The sequence below is a fragment of the Populus euphratica genome, unplaced genomic scaffold, assembly GCF_000495115.2.
Source record: "Populus euphratica unplaced genomic scaffold, PopEup_1.0 scaffold79.1, whole genome shotgun sequence".
In the NCBI taxonomy this organism is placed as follows: domain Eukaryota; kingdom Viridiplantae; phylum Streptophyta; class Magnoliopsida; order Malpighiales; family Salicaceae; genus Populus; species Populus euphratica.
This window is the reverse complement of record NW_011499959.1, coordinates 733,474-748,852: the sequence shown is the minus strand read 5'-3', so window position 1 is coordinate 748,852 and position 15,379 is coordinate 733,474. Positions and strand designations below refer to the sequence as shown.

At 28.3% G+C, this 15,379-nt stretch overlaps 1 protein-coding gene across 1 annotated transcript; it reads left to right on the top strand.

Moving 5' to 3' along the window:
* The first annotated feature begins 4,445 nt into the window (after window positions 1-4,445).
* On the top strand, window positions 4,446-6,543 carry LOC105138592 (transcription factor MYB1R1-like). The gene is made up of 3 exons (XM_011044721.1): window positions 4,446-5,158; window positions 5,333-5,541; window positions 5,771-6,543. Exons 1-3 carry the CDS (start codon window positions 4,879-4,881, stop codon window positions 6,209-6,211), a joined length of 930 nt encoding a protein of 309 aa, XP_011043023.1. The 5' UTR covers window positions 4,446-4,878; the 3' UTR covers window positions 6,212-6,543.
* The last annotated feature ends 8,836 nt before the right edge of the window (window positions 6,544-15,379 follow it).

Here is a 15,379-nt window from a genome sequence, read left to right as displayed (position 1 = left end):
AAATTATATTTTTTTTTTCAATTTCATTCTCATTCAGCTTTTTAATTTGTAAGATTTATTCCTTATTATTTTAATAAACTTAAGAAAAATAAAACATTAATAAGTTATTTTATAACATATTTTTCATGATATAACCAAACACTGGAAAGTGTTTCCAAATTTATTTTTCATTATACTATCAAACATAAAAAAGTAATTCACTTTTCCGGAATCTATTTTTCAAAAAGAAACTACTTCCTAGCAAACAAATAGGGCCTAACTGTGGAGCCAACACTGTTCATTCATACATAAGACATTGTCGCATAAAAGTGCCAGTCGTGCTGGCATTCTAGGAAGATTAGACATGCCGACTTCCCGTTCAGGGTGGAATCAGAATAATGTGGAGTAGAATGACAAAGACATATATAGTGGCATGCCAAAAATTCCAAGAAAGATATATTTTGGTATTTTTAATTTAAAAATAACAAAAATTATATAATTTTAATATTTTTTAATTTGATTTTGATATAAAAATTTATTTTTTTTATTTTTTAGTCATTGATTAAGAGAAAAGAGAGATCACTGAATTCTAGTGTTAATGAGACAAAGATGTTGTTGACTCTAGTTTAGGCCATTTAAATGGTCCATATTGGTGTTAAACAATTCCATTTGATGATGGAAGTTTATATTAGGTCTTTTTTACATTTAAAATTTGTGAAACAAAATATTTAAACTCAAGTTGATTTTTTATTTCAGGTTCTTTTAGGTTTTTAAGATTTTTTTTTGAAACTCAAGTTGATTTTTTATTTCAGGTTCATTTAGGTTTTTAAGATTATTTTTTTTAAGGCCATAAATAGATTTATCATTATTCCTAATATGTTTTCTAGGTATTTTGGGTCAAAAAATAGGTTGAAAAAACAAGTTTTGAAATAAAAAAAAAATTAAGACCTGATTTTTCAGTCATTATAGTGGTCATAATCCAGGCAAAACCATAAGACAGATTGTTTGATTTATTTTTCCCACTCTACATGTAAAAAAGAAAAAGAAGCCAGGTCGCGTTGGCTTGCTAGGGCAAGCCTATGAATGAGCCCTCATAAATGAGCCAACGCGGGTTAGCCTAGCTTAACTGGCCAAGTAGTGTCTAGCCCTTTTTTTATTTTTATTTTTTAAAATTAATGCATTTTTATTTTTTATTTTTATTTTGATTAATACTCATTTTCTCTTTTATTTTATTTAAAAAACCATCTTTTAATTGACAATTATTTTCTTGTTATGCATTTAATTTTTTAAGAGGTTTTTGTAAATCATTTATATTTTTTTATTTTTTGCATAAATAAACTTTATTTCTTAAAATCTATGAAACTTCATAGGTCTATTAGCCTAAGTTGTGCATATGTTTTTTTAGTTTGTTGTAATATCAACTTCATATTTTTATATACTATTAGTTTGCTTTAATAATTTATTTTTCAACTTATTTTTACCTAAAAAACTATAAAAATCTATATAAATCATCCAAGAATCTCTAAATCACTCGAAAAACAACAACTAAATTTTAAAAATCAAAACCCAATACCGCATCCAATAAACTCATCATTTTAAGAAGTGAAACCTTGAACACAAATATCTTTATTTTTATTTGTCATATTGTGGCTAAACGGCAATCTCATCGTTTTCCAACAAGCATTTCTTTTCAATCTCAAACTCTTGAAATAAAATATATAAAAGAACTTTTGAACAATAATAAAATTTTAAAAAACTCAGAGGTTGGCCAAGTATTTTTTTCATGTTCTAGATCGAGCTCCTTTCAGTTTTAATGTAGACTTTCTACACCAATTTAGAACAAAGGAGATAAAAAAAAATAAAAAATCCAAGCATAAAATTCAAAAATAAACAAAGGGACGAAAATGTAAAAAATAGGGGAATTGCTTCACTGTTAATAAGTAATCTGAGAAAAACTCCAATTTTTTTAATGCATCTTACGAACATGATATGACCTAATGTTAGTCAAATACAGACTCCTAATCTGAATCTCAATGTTTAAGGATTTAAATTAATGGCCCGTTAAATCTTTAAAAATTTCAAAGGTACCCTTTTTATTCATAATAAAATCCAAATTGTAACATAGTGTGTAAATAGCATTACTGCGGAGACGGACCAGGGAAGGGACATTAGCCGCCAGAAGTTGTTTGGTGCGTTTCGAAGTGGCCGAACAACGTACGCGTCGACTCAGAGAGCATGTGACAAAAGACAGGCGAAACAAAAGGTACAACGATGGGTTCACATAGAAAATTGAAAAGAAATGACGTTTTGAAAGCAGCAAAAGCAAGTACGGAACACGTGCTCCGAGTTAATTGATAACCAGTTTATTTTAACTCCGACAATGCATCTTGACTGTTACAATTTTAAGTTTATTCTTGTAACATTATTAGTTTAGATATTATAAATTTTAAAATTATTTAAAAATTATATAAATATTAATTTTAAGATTTTGAATGATTAATTGAGATGTATATCAACTGATTTGAATGCTTATAATTAATAAAAAAACAAAATAATTAGTTTATTTTTTATTTTAAAAATATTTTTTTAAGTTTTATATCAAAATAAATGATGTTATAAATAATTTTTTAAAAATTAAAAATATATTATTTTAATATATTTCTAAGTAAAATATACTTTAAAAAATAATTATTATCACACTCTTAAATACTCTTCAAATATCTTGTTGATTTATTAAACAATCTAATTTTCCTCTATTTATTTATTTTTCTTTTTTTTGTACACTAGGAGTATCTTTCAAGTTAATTTATACATCAATTAAAATGATATTCTAAAAAATAATATTAAAATTATACTCCTTATACGTGTTTGATGTGTTAAATGAAATAAATTATTTAAATACTAATTATAAAATTCAAATTTAAAAATAAGAGAAAATAGATTTTCTTAGCCATTATGGGATTACTATATACAGTTTTACTCGTGAGTTAATGATTGTTAGAGTTAGAAATGGAATTCAACTAATCGAACAATAAAAAAAAAAAGAAAAAAGAAAAAAGAAAAAAGAAAAATGAAGATTGAAAGCAAAAGGCATATCCACCACCACATGCCACCAACAAAGGTTGAGGTAAAGCGAAGGCAATGAATGGGTAAGCGTTGAAGTGAGAAGATTGGGTTCATAGATGATGAGGTGGGGTCCATGTTCTCTAATCTTCCATAAGCTCTCTCACCATCAGATGCTTATCTGCTTGGGGGAATCCACGTATGGTTTTTTTTAAAAAAAATATATTAAAAAAATAGTTTTTTTTTTAAATTATCACATAGTATATAAAAATAATTAAAAAACATTAAAAAATTAATTTAAAATTAGAAATATAAAAAAAAATTAAAAATATAATTTAACCATCATGACAACCTCAAACAAGAAAAATCTTTCACAGCGAATATGCCACGTTGACGGTGGAGGAGCACTTTGCTCCTCCACCGTCCCTTTTTCTAAGCACTGTTTCCGATTTAAGTAAAAAATCACCTCATAAATTTCCATTAAGATGCAGACATTACCCAATGATTATTATACCTCTCAACATCAAAAGAACCATAAACTAATAGTATATTACACATCTTGGATCAAATAATTAGTACAAGCATCTTTGAATTTTGAATTTGCAGTAAAAATTGATTTTTGTTCATAAATATTTTAAAATAATTTTTTTTTTAAATATTTATAATATCAGTTTAAAATAATATTTTTTAAAAAATATTTATAATATCAACATAACAAAATAATATAAAATATTAAAAAATAATAATTTAACTAATGTTCAATAGCTATTGGAGGAGCATCCACAAAAAAGTCTCACATGTTTTGAATCCTGACCGAACATCAAACCAATGACTGGAACCAGATTGGTGGAGACATTAGAATAAATCAACTTGTAAAACTAAATCCATTGGACGGTCGCGAGATTTTTAAGGTGGGAGATTACTAGGTGTTTGGTCTTGTTTCTATCGGAGTAACATATAGATATAATGGCACGGCTACATGCCCTAGGACGCGTTTTGCTGTAATGTCGATGTATCTTTTGATTGGCAGTAAATGATAATTTACGTATTAATTAAAATTAAATATTTGAATGTTCTTACAGATATTGAATCAATTTTTTTATATATTTGGAAACCGAGAGAATTGAATGGCAATGCTGATAGCTGGTTTCATTAATGCAGTTGTGAAATATCTAAAATATTTTAAATTTTTTTCATTTTAAATTAATTTTATTTTGGATGTTTTTGAATATAGACTAATATCAAAAATTAAATTTAAAAATTAAAAGAATATTATTTTAAATTAAAAAAACTTTAAAATACAAATTCTAGACACTGTATACGTCATGATAACGTAAATTTAGGTTGCTTCGTTGATATTCTATAGTCAACAACGTCAATAAATTTATTGACCTAAACATGTTGACAGGTCTAGTGGACGCGTACTTCCTGCTAATCACCAATCATATATGAGTGTCAGAAACATCTAAGCAAAGATTCATCATGATTATTCTTTGATCTAAATTTTCTTGCCATTTGATAGAAGCACAACACTCGACTATCAACAGCTACGGGAGCAGAGCACCATAGCTTTCCTTCTCTCTTTGTGAATAAAAAAAGTCCACGCTTTGCAAGGACAGATTTCTTAAATACAGAAGAACCCCACGATTACTTGCTCTTGAAACAACAACCACTCCCTCACCCTCCTGCTGCCTTCCCTCAAATTTTCCATTACAGGCCATTTTTCATTTCCTCTCTCATCTCTCTCTTTTCTCCCCTGGCTCTTGCATGGACTAATAATAGAACTAGGATTGTTACTATAATATTTCTGTCTCTGATTAGAAGAAGAAGTCAAACATGATGTCTCGCAGTTGCTCACAGTGCGGGAACAACGGCCACAACTCGCGTACGTGCGGGGAGAGTCCGTGTTGTGGAGATCAGAACGTTACTCCTACTGGTATCATGCTGTTTGGTGTGAGAGTCACTGAAGGAGCTGCTTCTTTTAGAAAGAGTGCCAGCATGATCAATCTCTCCCAGTATGAACAGCCTCATGAGGAACCCAACGCCGATGGCGCCGCTGGTTATGAATCCGACGACGTTGTTCACGCCTCTGGCAGAAGCCGCGAGCGCAAAAGAGGTGCGTGCGTATATACTTATTAATCATCCTGCTAGATGTCATCTTGGATTGATCTTCATGCATATATAATTATATAAATATTAAAAAAACACATCTACTTAAGATTTGTGGTTCTGGAATATGATTAGAAAAAAATATCTGTGATAACTGGGTTTGATGTATCTTGATTAATAGGGGTTCCATGGACTGAGGAAGAGCACAAGCTTTTCTTGTTGGGGTTGCAGAAAGTAGGGAAAGGGGATTGGAGAGGAATTTCAAGAAACTTTGTCAAGACTCGCACCCCTACGCAGGTGGCTAGTCATGCTCAAAAGTACTTTCTCCGCAGAAGTAACCAGAATCGCCGACGACGAAGATCTAGTCTCTTCGATATAACCACTGATACAGTAAGCATAATCTAAAATCCAGTTAAATTAAATTAAATTAAATCAAAGCTACAACTTCCAATTTTAATTTATAGCTGGTTCTTTTTTTTTATTAACCTTGTACAAAAATCTTCAAATTTATAGCCCCCCCCCTTTTTTTTTTCTTATTATTGTTAGAATGGACCTTCTCTGCAACAATTTAAAAGAGAGAATAAAAAGAGTACTTTGCTTTTATAATTTGGAATTGCAGTTCATGATCAGTGGCGGTTCATCAATGGAAGAAGATCAAGTCCATCAAGAAACTCCAGCTCTAGCATTGCCACAGCCACAGCCACAGCCACGTTTGAACAATAAAAGGCCTGAAGGCCTTCCCATGTCAACTTTTCCTGTGATTAGTCCTGTAACATCACCTCTCAGTGGTGACAACCCAATGGAGAAGCTGACATTAGGACAGACAAACGTGGATAAATTGTCACCCAAGCTCATTCGTCCAACACCAATTATTCCCATCCCTCCATCTTCAAAATTGGCTGATATTAACTTGAACCAGAAAGGCCCTAAAGATCAATTAACAGCTCTATCACTCAAGCTATCTACTCCATCGTCCGAGGAGCAGTCAACTCCTGCATCGACACGTTCGTCAGTATTTCAGGCCATTTCGAGTAGTGATAGCATCATCAGTGTTGCTTGAAGAATATGCATATACATTTGCCTAATCTATATGATATTATATTAATGGGGGTACTTGTAAAGGTTGGAAAATATTGGATTGATTAGAAGAGAGAAGTTAATTAGGGTTATATTGGACTGCTACTACTAGGTGATTCTTGTTTGTACATGTTAGAGAGAGATTTGCAGAAAAAAGATGGGTTGTCTTTTTCAAGTTGTGGGGAGATTTGTGGACTCTTATTTATTTTGTATGCTTCCTTTTGTGGTGAAATGATAGGGCACCCAGTACTCTTTGCCAGCTCGAGTTGTCTCTCTTGGAAAAAAATATATGTGAAGATGAATATTCCATGGCCATTTTATCTTTGATGCTTTGATTTTGAGCCTCTCTGCTGATACGATGTTTTACAGTATCATTACTGATAGAAAACTATAACACCAATTCCCTCTAATGGCAGCAATTAGAATATATAGCTAGCCAGAGCTGCTAACCATGTTATTGACACAATTCTGTGGCCATCGTTCATTCAGCAGCCTTCTCCTACCGTGGGGTCTTTTACTCGTGCAAGCACAGCAAGACATCGACGACCACCTAAATACAAAAAGTATATACCAGGTGATTGTTTGGGAAAATACTTTTTATTTAGATATGTATTATTATTATTTGAAAATCTATTTCATCAACATATTAAGATAGTCCAAAAACATTAAAAATAATAATTTAAAGTAAAAAAATTAAAAAATTATCAAAAACATGGTTAGACTACAATATCAAATAATCACTTAAATAAAATTAAAACATAAAAAACCTTAAAACTTTATTTTATTTATAAAATATTATTTCAACCAAGTTTGGCTTCTAAAAAGATTTACAATGTCTCAGGTTTATTATTGAATTGGAAACCACACACAAAGGAGGTTCCAATCAGATTATATATTGTTAACATGATTACATTAGTCATCTTATTCAATTAATGCTAATACTTGTAAATCTCGTCAAGCATTCATGATTATAACTTATGTTAACAATAAATCAAGTTCCTTTCATAGCTCAGGTGTCGGTTATACCATACATTATGGGCTATGAAAGTGCCAAGCATTTGTTGTACCAAGTGTTATACAACATAAATCAAGATTAGTTATTTAACAAGCAAAGTATTAAAGAGTGAACAAGATAGCAAATATAAAACATGTTAGTATCAAACATTAAAGTCCATATTAAGTTTACATTATACTTATTCTTACACCATTAGTGTAACCTTTTCACCTTGACATAATTAACTTAGCTAGACATAATGAAAGAAAGCAAAATAGATAAACAAAATAAGAACATAAAAGTTAACTAAGTAAAGGAAAGGAAATGAAAGGCATAAACTTAATATTAATGAAAACAAAGCATAAAAAATACAAAGAGAGAAAGGAAGAGCATGATCTTGATCTGGAAATCAAGATGCCTAAATGCATGGCAAATGCCTCCTTTTATAGGCCAAAAATGGGAACTATTGATTTGATGACTAATTGATAAGTGGGTGGCCAACTTTTGACTTGGTGACAATCCTTATCTTCTCTTGTCTGCCCAAAACGTCATTGATAACGTCAAAATTGGAGCCAGTTGCAAACATGAAAGTTGTAGGCAATTGTCTCAGCTTTCTTGTGTAAAAATTTCAGCTCATTTGGACTTCTAGAACTCTAGATATGGCCAAAATACCGAACAGTGCTCGGGCTGGAAGACAGATTCGGGCTTCTTTGTTGTTGCTACAATTTGGACTTGATAATGGCCTTTTTAGATCTTGGGCTCCATATGAAAGTTGTAGGCCTATGTCTTACCTTTCCATCCATATAAATTGGACCTAAATCTGAGATATATAGCTCCAGATATGACCCATTTACCGAACAGTGTTCCGGTTTGGATTGCACCGACATCTCTTTTCTAAGTTTGGCCATCTCTTTATCCTTGCAATTTAAGTTCTTCAAGTCATCAATCAATCCTTTCATTTATGTGATAGGCCTGCATTAAAAATAGACATTTACCACAAATTATAGGTATCTTGTATTATTAGATACATTATTATAAAATATATTTTAGTTAAGGAGTTATTGATACTTCAAGTGCAAAATGATGATATAAAACCATGATAAAAATGCACTTTTAAGTACTAATCACTATACAAATTGATCTAAACTAGAAAATAAAATTAAGTAGAATCCTAAAAAGATCAGGAAAATAATAAATCTAGAAAAATCAAGGGAAAATAACAAAACTGGCTCAAATGGATGTTGTAAATAATAAAGACTATTTCAAAAGATTTTTATCCCATATGAGAAAAATATAATTTACTTTTTATGAACATAAAGTATATATAGAATTTCCTATCTCACATTGAAAAAATAAAACTTTTATCTAATGTTTATATAATGAACTTTAATATGAGATAATAACCGATAATAAAAAGGTAGTAGGCTCGCGTGCATAAAGTTGAGTTGAGCAAGAAAAAAACCTCTAATTGTCACAATTGCATGCGAGGCAATACCTATACTTTCTAAATCTTGCAGTAATAGTTTGTTTTTGGCTCATAAACTGAAATCATTAAGGAAAGGATATTTGGTGTCCTTAACATACATAAAGTTGCTTGGGTTATTACCGATTCCAAAACCAGTGACAATGTTGAAACATAGATGCATGATAACAAAGTTTGTAGACACTTCATTTTAAACACTTTTCCAATTAGTTATTTGATATATATTGCAGGTACAATAAAAAAAGAAAAGATATTGAATAATATGGTGATAAAGTATATTGATAGATGTGGGAAAACACAAATTTATTATTGGAGCTTTATACCAAATAACCTTGTGTTTATGAAATATCCTTAACAACAGTGCTATACAAGCCTCAAGTTTTGTTTTTCTTTTTTCTTATGTTCTTCATCATATTTATTCAATAATATTAAGGATATTTTAAACATGAACAAAAACACTATTGTCAACAATACTGCTACCAATAACATTGTTGTTATTAAGATTTCTATTGTTGTCATGCCCCTATCATTTTTGTTGTTGTTGTTCCTTTACCTTTGTCATTTGCTAAGCCTTTCCATTATATTTTAAAAATTAAGGTTTTTGTCGGAGCACATTTTAAAAGGTGGCAAGAGAGAATCTTCAATGTCCTTGACATGCATGGAGTTGTTTGGGTTCTTACTGTTCTCAAGACTAGTGATAATACCGAAATATGGATGCATAAGAACAAGTTTTATAGGTACTCCATTTTAAGCACTCTCTCTAGTTATTTATTTGATGTATATTGCAATTACAAGAAATCAAAGGAGATATGAAGCAATATGGTGACAAAGTATACCATTGAAGATGTGAGAAACCAAAAATTTATCATTAGAAAAGAAATGATATTTGATATCAGGTTTGTAGATACTTCATTTTAAGCACCGTATCCAATTTGTTATTTGATGTATATTGCAACTGCAAGGAAGCAAAGAAGATATGAAGTAATATGGCGACAAAATATATTGTCGAAGATTTAAGAAATCAAAAAATTATTTTTGAAAAAGAGAGGATTTTTTATGTCCTTGACACGCATGTAGTTGTTTATGTTTTTATTGATTCCAAGACCAAGACCAATCACAATGCCAAAGCATGAATGCATGTGAAAAAAGTATGTAAATATATTGTTTTACGAACCCTTTTCAATAAGTTATTTGATGTATATTATATCTACAAGAAAGCAAATAAGATATGAAGTAATATAATGACAAAATATATCACCGAATGTGTGAGAAAATAAAAATTTATCATTAAAAAATTTTACCAATAAAAAACAATTGATAACAAAATATCAAAACTCAATAAAAATAAAAAATTTCACATAATAAGCCTGCAATGAAATGCTAGAGGAAACACAATATTTGGATCTCAAGCACTTCTCATTGGAATGTATTTAAGTTGTATATGGCACAATTCTAAAAAGAAAAGAATTTGGCAGAGGTCTATACATGGTGTGGTGATTAAAGAAAAAAATATGTACTTTGCGTGTGCACTGTATATCACCACGAGCTTTCATAATGAAGCCTCGACAAGGAGAACTCAAATACTGAGCCTTCTGCATGATGAAGGTTTTGCTATTTTCTTTCTTAGTTTTCTTGTCAACATCACACATCTGGACGAGCTTCGATGCTCCAACCGCCAACGAATTGCAATATTTGACTCGTGAATATTTTGATTACAAGTTTACTCTTAAAGCATGGTGTTGAATATGCATCACTCAATTAATCTTATTTTGCAATTTCTTAGTGAAGTGTTCATAAAATAATTAATATACAAGGAACATTGGTGGCTTGCGTTGATCTAAGCTTTTGTTCTGCTAAATTTTTATTTAGTTTTTTAAAAGGTAGCCACCAGTTTAATGAGAAAAAAAGGGGCAAAAACTGCGTGCCAAAACAAGATCCATGACTCTCTCTCTCTCTCTCTATATATATATAGAGGATGGTTGATTGGACATTAGCTCAACACTTCGCATGCTACCTTTATGAATTGTAAGTACAACAAGATAATGTGCGTGCTGCAGATGTCTATAGAATTAAATTATCCTCTTTATTTATTATCATCATGACACTTTAAAATATTATATAAAATATATTCAATCCACCCAACGGGCATGCATAAAGCTAAGTAGGTATTAAATCTCAAGCTTTTTGATATGCTCTAGGGAATTTTTTAAACCTTCTAGACTTTTGTTTTTAATTATGGTGTTGTCATGTAAGATTGTGAATTAATAATATTAAGGTTAGACAAATTATAATTAAATTACCTTTTATCACATAGTATATTTTTATTCTAAATTATTAACAAAACACTAAAGGGTGTAAATCGAATCATTATAGTACACCATAAAAAAACTATTTATTTTAAAGTGTTTTGTGTTATTTTTTTTTAAAATTTAATCCTTTATAATTTTTTTTTTAATTTCATCACTTATAATTGATTGTTTTAAGAATTATGTTTTTTATTTTTTAATTTTTTCTATCAAATTATATACTAGTCTCATGCATTTAACTTTTTTTCTTCTTTTTAATTTCATTATTTAATATTAGATATGTTGAAAGATGGGATTCATAATTTTTTTTTTAATAAATTTATCTCAATCTTATGATTCAAGTTGTATGTTTAATACTAGGTTAACCTAAGTTGATTTGAGTTATTTTTTATGACCTTTTTTTTAATTGATTTTTTATTTTATTCTTTAACACTAGATTAGTTGAGAATTAAACTTTATAATTTTTCTTTCTTTCTATGAGATTATCTCAATCTCATAATCTAGATAGCAAATTTGACAAGTTGACCTAAATTAACTCTATTTATTTTTAATTGGGCTTCATATTCTTTTTTATTTGTTTTCCATGAAGTTATCTCAATTTTATAACCTAACTCGCAGGTTTGACATGTTGATCTTAGTTGATTTTATTCATTTTTTTAGGTTACTTTTTTATTGTGTATGTGTGTGTGTCAATTTCACACTCTAAAACTCAATCTTTTTTTTATTTAGTTTTTTTTTAATTTCATCTTTCAATCTTGGGTTATTTGAGAATTGGACTTTATAATTATTCTTTTTATTTTCTTTTTATAAAGTTATCCTTATCTTATGAATTTTCCCCCCTCGATTTTAACATTCAGTTTTAGATTTGTTGGAAATGAAACTTTATAATTTTTTATTTGCTTTTAATAAATTTATCTAGGTCTCAGATCCAAATCACAGGTTTAACATGTTGTCATGAGTTGATTTAGGATTTTCTTTTTTGTCCTTTTTCTTAATTTTTTTTATTTCATTATTCAAAACGAGGTTGGTTATAAATTGGCTTTATAATTGTTTTTTAATTTAGTTTTTATGAGGTTATTCCGATCTCATGATTTCGGTCGTAAATTTGACATGTTGACCCTGGTTGGCTTTTTTCATTCTTTTTTAGTTCACTTTTTAATTGAATATATATATAACACTCTAGAAATCAATCAGTTTTTATTTAGTTTTTTGTTTTTAAATTTCATCTTTCAATATCAAGTTGTTTAGGAATTAGATTTTATAATTATTTTTTAAATTTTTTTATAAAGTTATCCTTATTTTATAAATTTTTTTCCCTCTTGATTTTAACATTCAGCTTTATATTTGTTGGAAATGAAAATTCTTAATTTTTTTATTCACTTTTAATGAATTTATCTAGGTCTTATGATTCAAATCACAAGTTTAACATGTTATCCTAAGTTGATTTTGGTTGTTTTTTTTTTTGTTCTTTTTCTTAATTGATTTTTTTTATTTCATCATTTAAAACTAGGTTGGTTAAAAATTGGCTTTATAATTATTTTTCGATTTACTTTCTATGAGGTTATCTCGATCTCTTGATCTAGGTTGTGATTTTGATATGTTAACCCCAGTTGAGTCAAATAGTTTTTTTGTCCCTTTTTAGTTTAATATTTTTTTTCAATCTTATCTTTCAGTATTGAGTTGATAAGGAATTGATCTTCATAAGTTATCTTGATTTATTTTTTTAGGGTTATCATGGTCTCATAAGCTATATCATAGATTTGATAGGTGAATTCAGGTTGAAGCAATATCTTACAATCTCAGTATTTGAAAGAAAATATAATCCAATATATTTCTGTATCAATGTTTAAAAAAACATCATCCATCATGTATCATATTTTAAGTTTTTAAAATAAATTTATTTTTGTTAGAAAATACATTATCAATGCCTAAAAAATTTTCTTTCATTAAAAAAATTAATCTAATTTGTTGCGGAGTGCAGAGTTAAATACTATATAGTGATTAACATCAAAATATAGATTCATTAGGTGAGGCCATATAAATAAATCAATTTTTAATTCTAAACAAGATATATAGTTTTCTCCTTAGAATTGTTTTGGTCTTTTGAATGGTTGATTTTGAATAATTAATACTATTTTATTGGTTATGATCTGGGTTGGATAAAAAAATTTGAATGTAAAAAAAGTAATATTTAGATTGTCAATTTTTTTTTTTGTGTTGTCACGGAACTTGGTGCAACAGTTTATACTTGAAAAATTCTAATTCGACTATTTGTATAGTTTGAATTTTAAATTAATTTATGTGAAAGTTATCCAACATGACCTTATTTATTAGGTAGGTTAAAAGAAATAAGTCAATCCAATACTGAATGATAAAATAAATAAGAATATTGTCTTAAAAAATAAAATTAAAAAGAAAAAATAAAAGATAACAAAAGCAAGGTCCAAAAATCCAAATGAATTAAAAACCTCATATTAAAGGATGAAATTGAAAAAAAAAACTAAAACATAAGGAAAGAGTAATGTTTTTGTATTATATGATAAAAAATATAGCAATTAATTTACCACTACTCTAATACTGAAAAATAAAATTAAATAAAATTCATATATTAAATGATGAAGTTGAAAAAAAAATAAAAAATAAATAAAAATCCAAAACTATGAAAACTCCATATTAAAGAATAATATTAAAAAAACCCCAATATATATATATATAAATAAATAGCTAAAAAACCCAAATGACCTGTAAAAAAACTATAGGCTTGTTTAAACAAAATCCCCAGCTCATGTGCCTAATGAAATTTAAATAATTTTGTTTTTAGTATGGATTGAACTCGTAATATTTCAAAATCCAAAAATTACTTTTACATCAATTGCTTGGGTATATTAATTTCAATGAATGAAACAAATTCAGTTGCAATAAAAGTTTATACTAATTGCTCTTTTTATTTTTGTCCTTGTTTCTTAAAATTTTTATTTTATTTAATCTTTTAAATTTTTAATGCTTGAAAAATGATTATTCTTATAAATGAATATATATATATAGTATAATAATAATAATAACAACAATAATTTAAGGAAGTAGCCCTAGTTGGGTTGTTAGCCAGCACCACCGAGATAGGCTAAAACAACATCCTTGTATAGCCAATCTTAGATTGGGTAGGCGGGGCTCTCTCTTTCTTTTTTGTTTTGTTTTATTTTTTTTTTATCTTATCCTTTTTTGTTTTGTTTATCCATATATTTTTAGTTTACAATACACCTTAAAAATATTTTTATTTTCAGGATCGCACCACCCAACACATCATATGTAAACCCTCACATAAAAAGTAGGATTGAAAATAACGAGGTCTTGATAAGTAAAGGAAGCTTGAAATTAAAAAAAAAATACATAAATAATAAAAATAATAATTAATGTGACTTGAAATGAAGAGGATGGTCTTTATGAATAAATATAAAATTATTATTGAAGTTGAAATTAAAACTATGAATTTTAGTTTGAAAAATCACAATGTTGGCGCAAAAAAAATTAGATATGGTAATAAATAATAAAAAAGAAAAAAGGATAAAGACAATAATACTAAAGGTGTAAGCATCAATTACATATTGTTAGTCTTATTGAGAAACAATCATAAATTTGATAAGGAAATGAAAAAAAAAATATAAAGTATGTATATTTTTATAAAAAAAAATATTTTGAATGTTTATAAGAACAACCAATGTGATTAATATGAGGATTAAATAAGAAAATTTAGATTTTTTTATTAAAAATTATAAATTAATTAGTTTTATATTACAAAATAGAGTTTTTAATTTAATAATCAGATTAAACTAAAATTTCATATGAAATTTCTTAATATATTATTTATATGAAATCTCTTTATATATTATTTTATCTTGATTTAAAATTTTAGATTAATTAAAAACTGGGGAAGCCCTTGTACTTTTTTTAAGTACAACAAACTGGTAAAATGCAAGAGACAAATATTTAGTGGAAAAAGAGGAATAGAACAAAATTACTTTTATAAGAAGGGTTGCCCAGCTGAATAAAGGAAAGAAAATGAGGAATGCAGTGGGGAATACTTGGAATTTATGAAACATGAGGTGTAATATTGAAATAACAATAAATGGGACTTATAAATGCCATACTCCACTCTTGGCCGACGAGTTCTTCTTCAAAATGGTTAGGGTTTCTTTGATGATTTCTTTCCACTTTTAGATGAGTTCACCTAGGAAAAAATTGAATTAGAATGGTTAAAAAAGAGAGGTTATTAAGTGGTTACAAGACGATTTGAGTGGCTTAAAGAGGGTTTTAAATTTGAAAGTTCGGGTAAGTAGATTGAAAGATAGAGAGGAAAGGTGGAAGAAGCTT